Genomic DNA, 17,567 nt, shown 5'->3' with positions numbered 1-17,567 from the left:
CCCAGACCATAACTCTCCGCCTTGGAGGTTTGGCACCAGAGGCCCCGTGACCTCTAACTCTGAAAGAACCATGGACTAAAGCCAGGATCCTTCCCTGCACTGTGGCCACGATCCTGTACAGAAGAGGCCCTGGGGCTCTCTTCCTGCTGCTGCTGTCACACCACTCACCTTGTCTACCTTGTCCAGCCAGTCTTTGTTGGCGGCCAGCTCAGCCATGAACGCCTGGTGCTTCTGCCACTTGGTGTGCAGGTTGCGGGCCTCATCGTAGGACACGTCCTGGGCTGTCAGCATCTTCTCATCAATCCAGAGCTTCAGCTGGACCAAGCGTAGAGCAGAGTACATTTCAGATGGAGTGGAGCGAAAGGTGGGGCAAGGTGAGCTGGGAGAAGCGGTGAATGTGAGGGGAAGCCAGACAGCGGTCCACTTAGGTGATACCGCAGTGGACGTGCTGTAGGCTGAGAGAGCCAGGGCGGTTTAGCAAAGGGATGGCTGGAGAATGTAGAAGGGGACATGGGGGTACCAAGAGCCTCACCTCGTGACAGTCTTGTAGGAAATGCTGCTGCTCTCGGTTGTCCCGAAGACGGCCCAAGAGCTGCTGCACTGCTTCTTGATTCTTCTTGTGTCTGTAGCGACAGTCCCTTGTGAGACCCTGAACTTGCTGGCAAAGGGTTAGGGGCCTCTAACTAACCTAGAAGCCTTGAGTCCCCTTGTTACGGGGACAATGCCTTCTGGGAGTGCTGGAGGACAATCAGGAGTCCTGGTCTCCAGCATCCAGCTACTCCAGCGGCCTTCATCTCCCCTGGTGTGGGGGAGGCAGGGCTTCCCAGCTCATGGCTTAGTCCCTCTCCGATCACTTAGTTCTTCCTCCTCTACTGTTTGTCAGCCCCCACCACCATCTGTCTGCCTGTGCCACATTCTCCAGCTTCTTCCTCAATGAAACAGGCCATGTTGTTTTCGCCCACTTCTCCCCTGGGCCTCTCATTTACCCACTGTCTTTACCATACCTCCTCTCGATAGAATCAGCCTTCTCCTGGATCTTCTCGGCATGGATGTTGCCTTCAGACACCAGCTGGCGCCCGGCTTCCAGTAGCCCGCGGATCCGCTCTCCGTTGGCATCCATGGTGCTCATGAAGTCTTCCAGTTTTTTTATGGTGGCATCAGCAGCTTGGAGGGTGCCCGGCATTTCCGTGTGGGACAAAACATATTCCTATGTGGGAGGAGAGGTACAGAGCTCACTTCTCAAAAGCACTTGTCAACTTTCAGAAGGGACCTCCTGAAAAGACATGATCAGACATGAAGGCCACCCGGGGAGGGGAGAGGAGACGGTCTGGCTATGAAGACAGCATGGGGGGTTGCGTGGGGGGTACCTGATTATGCTGCAGTCTCACAAAGTTAAAAGGGAGCTGGGCAGGAGGACCTTAATAGCCCAAATCCTATTCTATCTTATTTCTGGCCATAGACTGAACAGTTACACGACAGGTCAGGCTTTCCATTTCTTCTCAAGTCAGTTTTGGTAAATTACATTGACACCTTTTTATTCTAGTTAATTTTTTTTTTTAAAGTAAGCTCTAACCTAATGTGAGGCTTGAACTCACGATCCTGAGATCAAGAGTCACATATTGTACTGAATGAGCCAGCCAGGTACCTAGATTTTTTTTATTCCCCCATTTCCTTTTCTTTTCTTTTTCAATAAACTTTTTTTTGGATGTTTAGTTATTTTGAGAGAAAGAGAATGAGTGAGTGGGGGAGGAGCAGAGGGGGGGAGAGAATCTCAAGCAGGCACCATGCTGTCAGTGTAGAGCCTGAGGGAGGGGCTCAGATCCATGAACCGTGAGACCATGACCTGAGCCGAAACCAAGAGTCAGATGCTTAACGGACCCAGCCACCCAGGCACCCCGCCCATATTTTTCTAACATGTTCTCTCTGTCCATCTTGGTTCTTCAACTACCCTCTGCTGCCATTTCCTCCCCGTCCACTTCTCCTCCTCACTTCCCCACTCCTGGTTCCCTCTCTTCCTGGGTGGGCCGTGGGGTCCCAGGGCTCTCACCTGGCTGCTAAGCACACCCTCGGCCTGGCGAGCATCCCGCAGGAAGCCTTGGAAGCCATGGGCCTGGGCCAGGCGGCTTTGCCGGCTCTCCCACATGCGGCCCAGCTCCTCCCAGCCGGTGCCCAGCGCTTCGAGTCGCTGCCGTAGGAAGAGGCACTGCGGATCAGCCTGGTCCCGGGTCACCTCCTCACCCAGGGCCCGGAGCCGGCTATACTCGCCCCTGGCTCGCTCCACCTCTCCCCGCAGGGCTGCGTGTTGGGCCAGGAGCGCCTCTGCCTCGGGCAGGGTAGCTGGCCCTTCTTCAGAGGCCACAGAGGTCTGAGTGCGGCCTAGCCAAGCCTGGAAGTCATCTAAGCTGCGCAGGAAGTCCTGTAGCCGCCGCGCCTCACCCAGAGACTCTTCTCGCCGGCGCATGGTGGCCCTGAGGTCTTCCCAGCCAGCTTGTACCTCTCCAAGCCGGGCATTGATGGCAGGGGCTTGGGCGGGGTGGCCAGCAGCCAGGGCATTTGCCTCTCGAGTCAGTTCGCCCACCCGAGCGGCGATGGCCTCCAGGTCCCGCTCGGTGCCGGCCAGCTTCCGCTGCAGTGCCAGCACCCCGGCCAGGTCATTGCCCAGGCCCTGCGTGGACTCAATGACCTTGGTCTTTTCTCTCATCCAAGCCTGGGTCTCCGTGCACTCTAAGTGGTAGTTCTGGATGCTCAGGGCCGACGTCAGAGCTGCCTTCTTGCCGTCTGCCAGGGTCCGAAACTGCTGCCACCTGAGAGTGGAGGAAGGGTCTGGTGTCTGGAGCTGCTCAGCTTTCCTGCCCTGGCGGAGGCACACTTGGAAGCTTCTTCCTTGTCTCCTTTTCCCTCGGCATATTCCACCACCTGCTTCTGCTTGTTAAAGAGGCCGCTCCCTGCTTATCCTTCTCCGACTCCTCCATTGCTCCCTCTCCAGGCGCAAGCCCTTTCGGACTACCTCTTCCCCCTTCATTTCTCTCACCATTTCCCACCTCTGCCCCACAACATGTTCCAGACGGCCTTCCTTCCACATTTCTAGCTTCCGTTCCATGCCCTGCAGAGCTCCCTCTGGCTGCCAGCCCTGTCTGCTGCATCCTTTTTCGGTCACCCACCCCAACCCCACCTGTGGTTGAGCTGCTTCTGGGTATTGACGATGCTGTCCTTGCTCGGGGGTTTGGCCTTCAGCAACTGCTCCGCAATGTCATTGACGGCAGTAATTCGAGCTGCAAGGGCGTTCATTTCAGGCTCCAGGGTCTCGAACCTGGGAGGGAGGAAGAGGTGGCCGTGGATTGTGGGAGCAGTGATGCATCAGCCAGTCTCCCCCAGAAGCCCAGGAAAACTCCTCTCTGTCTACCTGAGGCTACACATCTTCACGTATAATGCCTGCAGCATCTGCGGGTCACGTGGGGAGCCTCAGTTCCCCCCAAGCAAGTAGAAAAGCAATCCTCTCTGGAGTTACTCAAGAAGATGATGAGAATGATCATCACAAACAGTTGCACAAGACGAACAAGTTCCTGGCCCGGGGCTTCACCCTTTAGGGACCCTCCCCGTTCCTCCTGGAAGCCCTTCGCTGCCCACCTGGGTCCCCTTCCTATGAACACGTGTTAAAAAATGAATTGATAACCAAAAATATTTGTTTGTGTGATAAAGATGTGAAGCACAACTTCTATGGACATCGGATATTTCACAGTCTGCAAACATTTTCTGTAAGGAGCCAGATAGCAAATGTTTCAGGCCTTTGGGCGTAAGGTCCCTGTCAAGAGTATTTTGCTCTGCTTTCATAGTGCAAAAGCAGCCAGAGATCATATGTAAATGAATGAGTATGGCTCTGTTCCAATAAAGCTTTATTTAAAAAAAAAAAACAGGCAGAGGCTGGATTTGGCTCCAGGATTATAGTTCGCTGATTCCTGTCATAAAATATCTTGAAAAGTAAGGGGAAAAAAAAATCTTTGAATACATTTTTTAAGCCACCAGGAAATTTGACTATGGAATGAGAAATAGATATCAAGGAATTGCTATTTCTGTTCTATGTGATAACAGTATTGTGGTTCTATAAGAAAATGTCCTTTCTAAATGATTCTAAGATGTATTATTCTGTAAGTAAACCTTTTTCATATGAAGTTAATCGGTGTATCTGCCTAAAGGTTTACAGTGTCAAAGCCTCAGCTCTTTTAAGTCCACACATGCAATTAAAAAATAATTTACTGGAGTGCCTGGGTGGCTCAGTCGGTTAAGCGTCCAACTATGGCTCAGGTCATGATCTCACGGTTCATGGGTTTGAGCCCCACATCGGGTTCTGTGCTGACAGCTAGCTCAGAGCCTGGAGCCTGTCTTCAGATTCTGTGTCTCCCTCTCTCTCTCTGACCCTCCCCTGCTCATGCTGTCTCTCTCTCTCGCAAAAATAAATGAAAAACATTAAAAAATAATTTACTATATTTGAAAATACTTTTTCATATTTTAGAGGACGCATCCTGGAGAATGTAGAAGTGAAATTGATAATGTGGGAATGTGCTAATTTTTGAAAAGAAAATAATCAAGTATAGCAAGATACTGACAATTATTGAATCTGGGGGATTGGGTAGATAGGAGTTTGTTGTATAACGTTTTCTCCTTTAAAAAAATTTTTTTTAAGTTTATTTATTTTTGAGAGAGAGGGTGAGTGAGCTGGGGAGAGGCAGAGAGAAAGAGAGAGCGAGAGAATCCGAAGCAGGCTCCACACTGTTAGCACAGAGCTGGATGTGGGGCCTGAACCCACAAACCATGAGATCATGAGCTGAGCTGAAACCAACAATAGGACTCTTAACCGGCTGAGCCAGCCCGGGCCCCCTAACGTTTGCTCTGAAAACATTTTTCATTACAACGAAAACTTAACCGTTAAGATTCAAAGGGTTGTAGCAAGAGCAGGCAGTTTATGGCAGGCCCGCTGGCCTCCAGGGTCCCAAGGGCACGTGCACCCCCCCCCCCCCACACACACAGGGAGCTGGCAGGGGGCCTACCTTTGCTGCACGACCTCCAGGTCCTCCAGGCGCTCGGGCAGGGCCAGCCCATTGAGCCACTGCTCCTTCTCCTCCACCCACAGCCCACAGGCCCCGGCCTCGCTGAGCATGGTGTAGAGAGCCAGGGCTGCCTCCAGGGCCCGTGCTCGCTCGCCTGCCCGGGCCTGCAGCTCCTCGTAGTGCCGCTCCAGCGTGGGCACCCTGCCCTGCCCCTCGGGTGTGCGGCTCAGTGCGGGAGGCAGGGCCGAGGCCTGTTCCCTCAGGGCGTCCAGGGCTGGCCGGTGGCTCCGGATCTCCTCCTCCAGGGCCCGATGCTGTCGGGCCAGAGCCTGCGTGGAGAACTCGTCGTGCCCCAGCTCGGGGCTGGACACCAGGCGCAGCGCGTCCACCAGCCAGGCCTCCATGTCGTTTGCGTCGGCCTGGAACTGGTAGAGGCTGGCGGCCTGGGCAAGCCGCTGGGCCCGCTCCTCCGCCAGGGCCTCCAGCCGCTCCCACTGCGCCTGCAGCTCGGCTGTGCGGGCGGTGGCCTGGGCCGCCCCGGGGTGGCCCTCGGCAACCAGCTGCTGGCCCTGCTCCAGCGTCAGCTTCAGGGGCCCCAGCCGGCCGCTCATCTCGCCTCGCAGGGCCGTGTGTTTGTTGAGCAGGCGGAGGACGCCGGTCAGGTCCCGGCCGGTTTCTGCTGAGGCCAGCAGGTGCTGCTGCTCCCGGACCCAGGCCTCGGCCTCGCCCACCTCCCAGAGGAAACGCCAGAGGCGTCGGGACTCCTCCAGGCGGGCCCGCCGGGTCGCCGCTAACTCACACAGCGCCTCGTAGCTCTGCTTCAGGGAGGCCACCCGCTCCGACACCAGCTGTGGATCACACGGCTTGTACTCTGAAAAGGTCAGCGTGGAGGCTTGAGAGCTGTGACCCAGCCATCCTGAGGCCCCTACCCATCCCTGGTTACAAATCTCCCCCCTCCTCCCTCCTTAGGCCTCCCTCCCTGGCTACCACCCACCTACCATCCACCCCTCACCCTTCCTGTCCCTGGTTTTCCCTGGCCTGGCTGCTTCAGTTCTTAATGTCCTCCTTCCCAGCCCCTCCCTTCCCAGCATCCCCACCCCCGCCACGTTCACCTTTTCCTGGGTCACAGAAGCGCAGTGCAGAGGCGCTGACAGCCCGCACCCTCTCGGCCTGCACAGCGATGTCTGCCTCCACCAGCTCGTGCAGCTGCAGCAGGTCCTCCACTCCAGCCAGGTGCTTGCCCAGGTCCTGAGACTGCAGCCGGCCCTGCCAGGACAGGAGGCATGCCCACGGACCTCCGAGGGCCACCCCGCACCGCCCCGCCCCCCAACTGCCTGGCCTCTTTCAGCCCCACCACACACATGGGCTAAGCTTGCTCCCTTCTTCTGGATCCACAGAACCTCCTGACCTCTGAGGGGGCCTCCGGGTCCCACACCCAGATGAGCACACCTGCTCCCATGTGACAACTCTCACTCACACACACACAGTGACACCCCTGCCCTGTCCAGGCACTCCAGCCATTTTGTACTCAACTCCCCTTCTGTGGAATGACTTTCTTCCTAAATCTTGCTCCTGAAATCTCCGTCCTGACTCATCTTCTCAGCCCCAGATTATCGCCACCCTCCTGCGTTCATGGCTTAGTCCCCAGCACCCCAGCAATTTCAGTGTCTCTCCAGACCCAGCCTCATCCCCATCCCTTGTGCAGGTCACTACACACTAACTGGCCCCTTGGCTCCCACTCTGGCTGCCGCGGTCCTCCACCTCACGGTCACAGTGACCTTTAAGAATATTAAGGCAGGATCATGTCTCTCCTTTCCAAAACCTTCTAACCACCCTCAGTGCTCCACATTACTTTGGACAAGACCCGCACCCCTGAGCAGGCCTGGAAGGCCCCGGGTGAGCTGACTGCTCCCCCCTTGTCTCATCCGCTGCCCTCCTGCTCTCAGTGCGCCTGTGTAGGTCCAAGGCCGTTCCTTCTGCCTGAAACATTCCCTGCTCCCATCTCCCTGTGCTCGCTCCTTGGGTTATTCTGCTATCAGCTTCAATGATATCTTCTCAGAGGCCTTCCTGGTCCAGTTCACTATGGGCTCTATTCAGTTTCCTTGTGGACTTTATGTCTGCCTACTATTTTGTTTCTAGATAGGCTCATGGAGTGTTTTGCTTTTTGTTTTAAGTAGGCTCCATGCCCAATGTGGGGCTTGAACTCATGACCCTGAGATCAAGAGTCACACGCTCTACCAACTGAGCCAGTCAGGTGAGGCCTGTGGGCTTTACCATCAGCCTTCTCCCACTAGAATGCGAGCCCCATGCAGACAGGGTCCTGTTGGCTCTGTGCATCTGAACTGGGGCCAGGGCCTTGCACTGAGACATATGCCACCAAGATGCGCCAAGGGAACAGGCCCCCGGTCACACTGTCACTGCCCCGCTCAGCTTCACCCCCAGCCCTTGTCCCGCTGCTACCTTCATCTCCTCCATCCAGTCCATGAGGTAGAGCAGGTCCTGAAACACCTTCTGCAGCTCCAGGTTGAGGAGGAGCCGCTCCCGCCGGGCCGCCACCATCTGCCGCAGGAAGTCCCAGAGCCGCGCCACGTTGTGCTGCCGCGCGGCAATGCGCTTGATGTCGTGGTAGCGCTCGGCGGCCAGTTCCGCAGCCACGGCGTCCACGGCCTGCACCCGGCCGCTGTAGGCCACGATGTCCGTCTCAATGGCCTCGTGTTTCCGCACTGCTGCCTCGACGGCCGCCAGCTCCAGCCCAAAGTTGTCCTGGGGCAGAGGGCAGGCAGGGGGAGCTGGGGAGCTCAGGGCCACCAGGTGTGTTCCCCAGAGAGCTTCCGCTGCAAGATGTCAACTCCACGAGGTGGCTCTGTCTCCTCTCTATCCTACCCCGTCCTATCTCACTAACCCTTTCTCCTGTGCAGACCTCTGTCCCCCATCCCCCCATTCCAGAGATTCTTGGTCTTATCTGCGCAATGGATTCCTGGTTTCATGAGCTCCTCACATTGCAGGGCCCCGAACCCACCACCCACTCTCTCACTTCTCCTGCCCGGCCTGCCAAGGCCAGAGCCTCCCGGGGTTGTACCTGGGACACAAGGCGCTGGTTCTCGCTAAGCCAGGTCTCCCGCATGGCGGCCTTGCGGTCGAAGCGGGCGGCCAGCTGCTCCAGCTTCTCCTGGCGGATCAGCTCAGTGCGCAGGGCCAGCTCGCGCTCATGCTCGGCCTTCTCCAGCCGCTCCCAAGCCTGCGAGGTGGGGGCAGGACTGGTGTGAAAGGACCAGGGCTCAGGAAGTGAGGTGGGGAGGGGTCATCAGGACTGAGGGCACACGAGGAGTCGCAGGGGATCTCGGCCCAGTGGATCTGGGAAATGTGGCCGGTTAGGCATTTGTGCGTTGAAGTATGAGAAGTGGGACAGCGTGAGCGCCATGGAGCCGCGTGGAAGCTCATCTGCTTGTGGCTGAGGACTGGAAACCACTGGATTTGTTTGTGGGGGTGGGAACCACAGGTGAACCCTATTACTTATAGTAATCTCACAATGTTGTCTGTGAGAAAAATGAAAGTAGAGAGAGCAAACTGGGAGTATGCTGAACAAGATAAGGAACTGAGGTGTAGTTTTATTATGTGCACTTGCGTGGAGAGACAGACGGAGGAGGAAGGGGGGATGTGCAGGATGCACAAGAGGATGTGTGAGTCATGTCTGTGCCGGGGAGGGCCGCGGGGAGCCTGGACAAGTGTTCCAGTTGGGGTAGTGGGGGCTGGTGCCAAGGATGGGACATCTGTGGGACAGGAAGGGAGGCTGTGCACCTTGTTGATGTCAGAGATGAGCCGGCCCTCACGGGGCGTATAGACCTTCTGATTGTTGGCCCGCAGCTTGCTTTGGATGGTGAAGAGCAGAACTTCCAAGTTCCCCTTCTCGGTGAACCTGAGGCAGGAGGCCAGGTTGGGGTCAGAGTCAAAGGCCACTGAGGCACAGGAACTCTTTATGTCTCAAAAGAAAGTGTCCTGGGTTGCTTTGTTTCCTCAGGAAAACAATGCATGGGCTCAGTGCAAAGCCAGAAAATACTGGCAGGCAAAAAAGAACATAATTTTAAAGCAAATGAAAACCATACAGAAACGACCAGTTATCCTTTGGCATCCATGTGTGTCCTCTTCTTTCTTTTCTTTCTTTTTTTTTTAATACACAGATGGGATTATATCAGAGCCACAGCTAATGTTTGCTGAGGACCCCCCACTGTGAGCCAGGCCCTGTCATTTGGTTCTCACTATTCTCTGCATTCTCTTATTATCTCCATTTTCCTGATGAGAAACAGAGGCACAGAGAGGTTAAATAAGGTGCCCAATGCTCAGGACTGCTCGATGGCAAAGTCAGCATTTGAACTCAGGTACTTTGAACCTGAACATCTAGCCATCTACAAATAGCAGTTTTTTTCATTTCATGTCAACAAATGCAGCTCTTAAACATTCATTTCAATGGTTATCCCATGACTCATTTTGCTTTTACACAGGTCAGGTTAGTGAGCATCCTGGAAACTATATCTTTGTTCAATGCCCAGAAGAGGCCTTTCTGGGTCAAAGGGCACACCTTAAATCATTCTTGGAATGTGCAGGAACAGACATTTGCTGGATCAGTATTAGTTTTGGAGCTGAAACATATTAACTCCGAAAGAGCTCAAAAACAGGAAAACAGAAGTTTTAGCACGCACGGTATAGAATTGCCTAGCGGCAATTCTGCACTTGAAAAAAAATCAATTTCTAAAATAGACAAACAGATTGCAAGAACTTTTGCAATGTGCAAGTCACCAGCCGCACTTCTGTGTCGCTGGTTATGACCTGCCTATCAGATCCAACCCCCGTCCCTGAGCTGGGATAGGGCTCCGCAACACCCAGCCAGGAATCTTCTTGGAGGGGATTGCACTGACACTGACTCTACTGTAGTGAGCATTTCTACAGCATGATTTTTAAAAGATGGATAATCATTTCAAACACTGATCTTGGAATTGCGTCTAGCACTTGGAGCTGGGAGAAATGAGCCTTCGCTGCATTTATGTCCTGCCAGAGTTCCCTCCCGAAAGGCCACCCTAATTTAGGCTCCTTCTCCCATGAGCGCGGCTCAGGGCAGGCATGCTGCCGCAGGGTGTGGTCCCCGGGCACCTACTTGGGTGGCTTCTCCACCGTGCGGTAGGAATTGAAGGACTGTAGTTGGTTCTGGACCCCACTCAGGGAGTTGGCCAGCTGCCGGTCGTTGAGGGTCACGATTGTTTGCTCAATCCACTGCAGCAGCTCTGAGGCTAGAGACTCGTACTTCTCCACCAGGCGCTCTGCCTCCATGGCGTGGTCCAGCACCTATGACACAGTGACATGGGGGTCCTGCCCACTAGGTCCCTGGCCCGGCCCTGAAGCTGCACCCTATCTCTGCTTTAGGGGAAGAAGACCCCCAGGCCAGACCTCTGTGTCGACCGGCCCGTGGCGGGGAGTACCTTGCCAATCCTTTTGCCTTCCACAGCCAGGGCCTTCATCTTGGAGAAGTAGTGGTAGTAAGTAGCCACGTACGTGATGATTGATTTCTCATCTGGCTGATCCACATTCACATCTGAGAAAAGGGATCACCCAGGTCAGGCATTTATGTTTAGAGATTAGGAACCTGCCTCTCAGAAGTACACAGGCAGCTGGAATCACTGACCCGAGTCCCAGGCAACCCCCCCCACCCCGCCCCAAGACTGACCTCTTTCCAGCTCCTCTCAGTGCAGAATGACAAATTCTTTGGACTAAAAGGGCATGAAAAAGCTAAGATTTTTGCCCCCTCCTAGAAACAAGCTAAGGACAAAATGCAGAAGCCCAAGGAGATTTTTGCCCAGCCTTTCCAGCAGAGACCAAATTTAGCTGTTTAGGGGAAGAAAAGTAAGAAAAGAAATGGTATTCCTGTCTGGGGATGGATCTTGTACTTAAGAGGTGGAATGATCTCTAAGAAGTCAGTGGATTCAGGGGCACCTGGGTGGCTCAGTCAGTGAAGCCTCTGACTTCAGCTCAGGTCATGATCTCATGGTTTGTGAGTTCGAGCCCCATGTCGGGTTCTGTGCTGACAGCTCAGAGCCTGGAGCCTGCTTCAATTCTGAGTTTCCCTCTCTCTGCCCCTCCCCCACTGGTACTGTTTCTCTCTCTTTCTCACAATAAACATTTAAAAAATTAAAAAAAAAAAGAAGCCAATAGATTCAGGGGCAGCAAGATGGAGGACACAAAGTAGGTTTCCTGCACCCAGGATGTTCGGACAGATAGACCCAGGGAGCGCCAGCAGTTCTCAGGCCATCTTGGGGCATGGGCACAGCTATTTCTGACCTCAAACCCGAAGTTCGGCTATGGGTCCAAGGAAGTGAATGTCCTTCAGGCAAATCAGCTTCTCCCACAAGGGCAAAGGCTTGAAATCCCTGGGTTCTCTTAATTCGGCAGAGTCCATCCTACCTAAAGGGAAGACTACAGGACCAGCAGCCCTTTTGACCGCTTCTGAAAGCCCACAGGCAGGCAAGGACCCCTGGAATCACCTTGTCAAGTTACAGGATACTTAGCTTTGCATAAATGTTCTTTCTCATAGCTGTGGTTTTCAAATGCTCTCCCGGGAACCTATATTTGGTCTCTCTCTGTCACCAGTTAGCTGTCACTCTGGGCTGAGAGGGACTGAGATGGGGCTATGGTAGGATGGAAAGTGGAGAAAATAACCAAGATCCAAGTCTGCCCAGGGAGTTTCTAGCTGGGAAGCCACTTGGCCCTTCCCTGCCTCCTGCTTCAGAGAGCAAAACTGCTCTCTGCTCTTGCAGAGGCATGGCTGACCACATAGGTCTGGAGTTTGACTCTCTGCTCCACCAGCTGCATGACCTTGGGAATGTCACTTAACTTTGTTAAGTGATTAAGTTAAGTGAAGCATCAAGTGCAGTGCCAGGTGCCAAATAAGAGCCTGGTGGCTACGGCCAGTGTCCCCAGCGTTAAGGTCAGAACCATAGGGGCCAGCCAGCAGGGGCTGCTGATTGTAAGGCCCATGTCTGGTGAGTCCTCAGGGTCATGCAGCTTAGGGGCGTTGGGGTCACTCGGTTAAGCATCTGACTTCGGCTCAGGTCATGATCTCGCAGTTTGTGGGTCTGAACCCCACGTCAGGCTCTGTGCTGACAGCTCAGAGCCTGGAGACTGTTTCAGATTCTGTGTCTCCCTCTCTCTCTGCCCCTCCTCCGTTCACGCTCTGTCTCTCTCAAAAATAAACATTAAAAAATTTTTTAAAAAGGTCACGCAGCTTAATTTAGAACCCTAGAATTTTAGAATAAGAAGAGCCTTAGAGACCACATGGACCAATCTTCTTATATTAGAGATGAGGAAACAGCCATAGAGAGGCTAAGTGATGGGGTCGAGAGCTGCTCACTGGTGGGGCTGGGTTGGAACTGTATCCTAGGGCTCTTTCTGCTACAGGGCTGCACCTCTTCCCACAGCTTTTTTTTTTTTAAGCTATAATTCTCATACCATAAAAAAGGTATACTATTCATGGGATGCCTGGTGGCTCAATCAGTTAAGCGTCCGACTTCGGTTCAGGTCATGATCTCACAGCTCATGAGTTTGAGCCCCACGTCAGGCTCTGTGCTGAGAGCTCAGAGCCCGGAAACTGCTTGAGATTCTGTGTCTCCCTCTCTCTCTTCCCCTCCCCAGCTCACACTCTTGTTTCTCTCTCTCCTTCAAAAATAAATAAACGTTAAAAAATTAAGTATACTAGTCAGCAGTTTTTAGTATATTCACAAGAATGTGCAGCCCTCACCTCTATCTATTCTGGGACATCGCCCCCGAAGGAAACCCCAGATCCATTAGCAGTCACTTCCGCTGCACTCCACCCCAGCCCCAGGCGCCCACTCATCATCTGCCTTCTATCTCTGTCCCGCAGCCTCTTCGGTAGATGGTCCTGCCTCACCTTCGGGATCCAGCAGTTTCGTGAGCCCCAGCTCCTTCTCGGCCAGATTGAAAGCGTTCTGCAGATTGTAGTGCGCGTTGCACTTCTTCAGTGACTCAAAATCCAGCAGATCTGGCCTGCAACGAGGGGGGATATAGAAGGTGTCAAGGGGAGAAGTAAAGCTTCCCCTGTTCTTTATCCTTGTCACCAACTCCATTTAGTCCAGAACCAGGTACCCTAAACCCACACCCAACCCACTCTCCCCACCTCTCTCCCCTCCCCCGGCTCCCATCACTGCCCTCTGTGCAGAGTGGTGCCCCCACGTCCCAGCTCTTCTCTGAATACTCATTCCTCATAACTGCTGGGGGGCCCATCTCACTGTTTGCGCGTGTGTGTGCCCCTGGGCCATTCGCACGCCGGCAGCTCCGGCAGACTCGCTGACCCTGTGTCCTCACCGGTGTTTATGCACGATGGCGTTGAAGGCCAGCCCATCTCTCCAGCTGGTGGTGAAGTTGTGCACGTTGACATTGGGATACCTAACACAGAGACGGGGACAAACAGTAAGTAGGGCCTAGCCCTGGTCTGCCACTCAAGGATGGATCCCCAGCTGATGGTTCCTGGAGCCCATGTCTCCTTTACCGCACAGCCTCGGTGCATCCAACCCTCCAAGGCCACGGTCCCTGGGCAGCCTCACCCCGCGGTCTTCATCTGGCACCACAGCAGTAGGGCATCCTTGGCCGACTTCTTCTCCTTGTTGTCTTCTGTTTCCACACTGATGTCCTGGATCTAAGAAGGAAAGAAAGAAGATCCTCACTCCTTGACCAGGGGCTCCTGGAGTTGTTGGAAATACTCAGAAATGCACAGCAGCAAACTGCTCTTTAGACTCCTGTGATACGGGTGCAGGAACCGAGCCTGGGACCGTTCCTCCTGGGCAAGTGACCACAAAACATAGGTTCAAAAGGATTTGAGGCATCAAGATGGGGCCGGATGTCAGAAGAGTGGGTGTTGCTCAAAGTGAAAGTTGCTGCCTCCTCCAGGTGGGGACCCATGAGTGCCGGAGAGCTGGGTTTCAAAGGGGACACTGATGGAGCTCTGCTCAGGGCTAGGAGGAGCTGCAGAGGTTACACCCAGGGAGTAAGGGGACAACCGGGACAGTTGTGATGGTGTTTGGACACTGGGCTGCCTGTGTGCAGAGCATAAGGAACAGTAGGGTGACTGTTTTAGGGAGGCAAGCAGAGTTTGAGGCAGAGGAGCGGACCAATGACTAGGCCCCAACTGCAGTTCTCAAACTCTCAGGGGTGAAGGTCCAGTCTACAAAATCTCCAGTTCCTTGTGGACCAACATGTGGTCCTGCTACATGTGACCAGTCAACAGACCGGGCCACAGGCAACTTGCCACAGAAGTTTGACAACACCCACACTGGTCTCTACCCTGCTTAAGGAGGAGAGTCCCTTGATCTGGTGCCTGGATATTGCAGCAACTGCAATGTGCTTCACAGGGTTCTAGACCCTTCCTGTTTGTATCGACCATGCCAGGGACCGGCAGTGCCCGTTCATGGTACAGCACCGACGGGTGAGGGACACTCTGCGTGACCCTGTGCAGGGTACCTGGAATCGAAGGATGATGGTCCAGACCAGCCCCAGGGTCAGACGATGGTTTCCGTCCACAATGTCGTGGGAGCCCATATTTTCCAAGTGTACTTTCTGCTCCTTCAGGAACTGCAGTGCCTTGTCCACGTTCTCCAGGCAGTGGATCCGCATGCGGCCTTTTGTGGGCTTTGGCTGTTGAGGGACAGGGGACACAATGATATGAATCCACGGGCTTCCTCCTTCCCTCCTAGCCTTCCCAAGGCCCTCCTCTGCACACCTTCTCCATGATCCCCTCAGAAACACAGGGACAGACAGCCCTCAAGGCTGGGCCAAAGTTCACACAGTCAAAGCGGAGGTTCCAGATCAAGCTTGGGCAGATTAAGATTCCCAAGGGAATTAACTGCACCCAGAGTGGGTGGGAAAAGAAATGTTTTCAATGGGGCCACTGTTCTGTCTCCATGAAGCAATGCTCCTGTTTAATCCAGGTAGCAAAGCCTCTCAAAATGAAACCATCCTCGGAGCAGGTGACAGCCAACTGCTTTCCGCTCCATGCTGTCACTCTTCTCTAAGGGGACTCCCAGTTTGTCCCCTTGACCACTGTTTTCTAGGCTCCCTCCTCCTTCTGCGACCACAGCTTACCAGTGTCTCTCCCGAGAGCACCTCGAGGAGCCTCAGGAGGTTACGTCCATCCCGGAGGTCACTGTACAGGTCTCCCACCCGGCATGTCACCCGGGCCAGGTGTGAGTTCACCCACTTGGTGAAGGTTTTCTTCTGCACAGCTTCTCGCTCATCTGTGGTAGCAATATGGGGTCATTTCTAGCCTTCAAGTACAGTGCACCTGCTTCTAAACACCAGTTGACGGGGTTGGGGGGGCTCGGGGTGCTTGAGAGGCTGTAAGTGAGGTCGGGAATGTAGGAGGGGAAGGAAGATGCCCGAGATGAAAATCCCTAACTTAAAAAGCAGGAAATGAAGAAAATGGAATGATCTCATAAGGTAAAAAATAAAAATGAGAAAACAGGCTTTGAGAAGAAAGGATGAAAGAAAGCAGAGGCAGTGAGACACGTGGGGCAGGGCTAGGATCCGGGCTCAGGGCTCTGTCCCGTAACAGGGGTGAAACACTGTTACTTCATCAGGGCTTCACTTTCGTTATCTGCAAAATGGGCATACTATTTGACTTTGTACTTCTCCAGGTCCCTGTGCTGATTAGATGAGATAGTGTGCGTAAGAAGCTTGGCACGCATGACGAGTTACTCTTGATGAGTGACAGGTAACCAGGCATGATCTAACCCGAAGGAAAACCAGGACCAGCAGGAGGTGTGGCTGTTCTCTTTGGTGATGGACAAAGGAGAGGGCGTGGACTTAAATTACAGCAGCAGCAGCAGCAGCAGGCTCTTCCAAGTGGTCATTAGAAGGACATGACATTATAGAGGCTGTAAGCCTCCTGAGTCAGCTTACTCTCCTGGGATAATTTAAAGAAAAGACAGCCTCCTCTACTTCTGGGGAGGGTTCATTCGATTGGCTACAAGGGACTCCAGTCCCAGGACACCTGCATTCCAGTGCAAAGAAGGAAAACAATCTTGAAAGCTGGGAATAGGGAAAACACTGAGCCTATGGAACACGGGGAGGGAGGGGGGGGAGGTGGAATCTCAGGCAGAGTTAGGTGCAGATCTCAAAGAAGGTGAGGAAATGCCTCGCTGCCTGGTCTGCCAGAAGGGCTGCCGGCAAATGCAAGCTTTTTAGGCTCTGCGGAAAAATTAAATTTTTAAACGTTATAAATGACAAAGGGAGGAGAGAAGTGCAGGCCATTGGGAATTGCTCTGGCAGCAAGGATGTCTGCCCCTTTCCCCCAGAGAAGCCCAGTGTGAGGACCCAATCCAAGTGGCCAGGGCCAGAAGAGTCACTTTTGTTTCCCTTCTCAGCACCACATCTCAGAAACAGAAAAGACTCATCCCTGAATCTCACATTCCTGTGCACCTCACCCATAAACCATAACGACACACCCACATCTATTTCTGTCTCTTACCTCCAACCTCTGTACCTAGGCCAACTTTGGGGTCCTAAAGACTGCACTGGTGGGCCCCTGCTCTGTGGGGCTCCTTTCAGGATCTACAGGCCCTTTCTGGCCTGGGGATGGCCCAGATCATCGGCTATTACTGGATCTGTGGAGACTGCCCTGATGCCAGGCGCTCTGGGGTGAGGCCATCTTGGCCCACAGGGAGAGTTAGAGAGGAAGATGTGGAAACAGTGGCAGCTAGGAGAAAACTGGGCAAAGTCAAGGACCAGAGATAAAGCAGAACCTCACAAGGTGTCCCACAACACCCACGCACACCCAAAAAACACAGTGGGTTCCAGAAATACACTGAAATATCGATGCTAGGATGAACACAGTCTGCTCAGAATATCCCTGAACCTGTCTGACACACTCATGCCGGGACACCCACTCAGAAACCCATGGCAACAGGGACAAGCCCTTGGTGGCTGGGCCTCCCCGATCACCGCCCTGTCGCCTTCTGGCTGTTCCAGCAGGTGCTTCACCTCCAAACCCTCAGCAGAGACAGCGGACAGCCTCCCTGTGTGCTGCCACCAGGCTCACTGTCCCTTCTTCCAGAGGCCCCAAGCCTTTCCCGACTGTCAGCACCAAGTTTTTTCCTGGCCTCTTGTAATTGTCCCGGGCACACGGTGGGCTGAGCGCGGGCCATGTTCCCCTCGGGGGGCGTTGCTCCGGCCGCTCCCGCCCGGCATCCCCCAGCCCGGCAGCTCACCTTGAAGCTGTTTGAAGCGGCCCTCCAGCACGCTGGCGTACTGAGCGGGGTTGATGAAGGCGGCCGGTGACAGCAGGAGGCCCCCGGGGCTCTGCGCCCCTTCCACGGCCTCATAGTAAAAGTCGCCTGCCCCATTCAGGCCGGGCCCGTGCGCCCCGCTCACTCCGTTCCCATTCATGCCGCCCGCTGCCTCTCACGCGGCCCGGGGCCCGGCGCCCATGCCCTGCCCGCGCCGCGCGGGGCGCCACCGCTCCGCTCC

General features: G+C 54.3%; 1 protein-coding gene across 1 annotated transcript in view; it reads right to left on the bottom strand.

The window, feature by feature from the left end:
• The window catches only part of SPTBN2 (spectrin beta, non-erythrocytic 2), a 38,902-nt gene that overhangs the window by 12,294 nt on the left and 9,041 nt on the right, over positions 1-17,567 (bottom strand). Inside the window, exons 3-19 of the mRNA XM_029914902.1 lie at positions 15,186-15,337; positions 14,565-14,738; positions 13,652-13,743; positions 13,413-13,493; positions 12,979-13,094; positions 10,517-10,629; positions 10,195-10,382; positions 8,844-8,961; positions 8,125-8,283; positions 7,506-7,808; positions 6,158-6,311; positions 5,046-5,916; positions 3,173-3,310; positions 2,048-2,804; positions 1,005-1,207; positions 533-623; positions 169-315 (exon numbers count right to left, since the gene is read on the bottom strand). Coding sequence (XP_029770762.1) covers positions 169-315; positions 533-623; positions 1,005-1,207; positions 2,048-2,804; positions 3,173-3,310; positions 5,046-5,916; positions 6,158-6,311; positions 7,506-7,808; positions 8,125-8,283; positions 8,844-8,961; positions 10,195-10,382; positions 10,517-10,629; positions 12,979-13,094; positions 13,413-13,493; positions 13,652-13,743; positions 14,565-14,738; positions 15,186-15,337 — 3,857 coding nt within the window. The remainder of the gene's footprint in view (positions 1-168; positions 316-532; positions 624-1,004; positions 1,208-2,047; positions 2,805-3,172; positions 3,311-5,045; positions 5,917-6,157; positions 6,312-7,505; positions 7,809-8,124; positions 8,284-8,843; positions 8,962-10,194; positions 10,383-10,516; positions 10,630-12,978; positions 13,095-13,412; positions 13,494-13,651; positions 13,744-14,564; positions 14,739-15,185; positions 15,338-17,567) is intronic.

This window comes from Suricata suricatta, chromosome 11 (assembly GCF_006229205.1).
Source record: "Suricata suricatta isolate VVHF042 chromosome 11, meerkat_22Aug2017_6uvM2_HiC, whole genome shotgun sequence".
NCBI classification, from domain to species: Eukaryota; Metazoa; Chordata; class Mammalia; order Carnivora; family Herpestidae; genus Suricata; species Suricata suricatta.
Note: the sequence above shows the minus strand (reverse complement) of the source record. Positions and strands in the feature narration are given on the sequence as shown.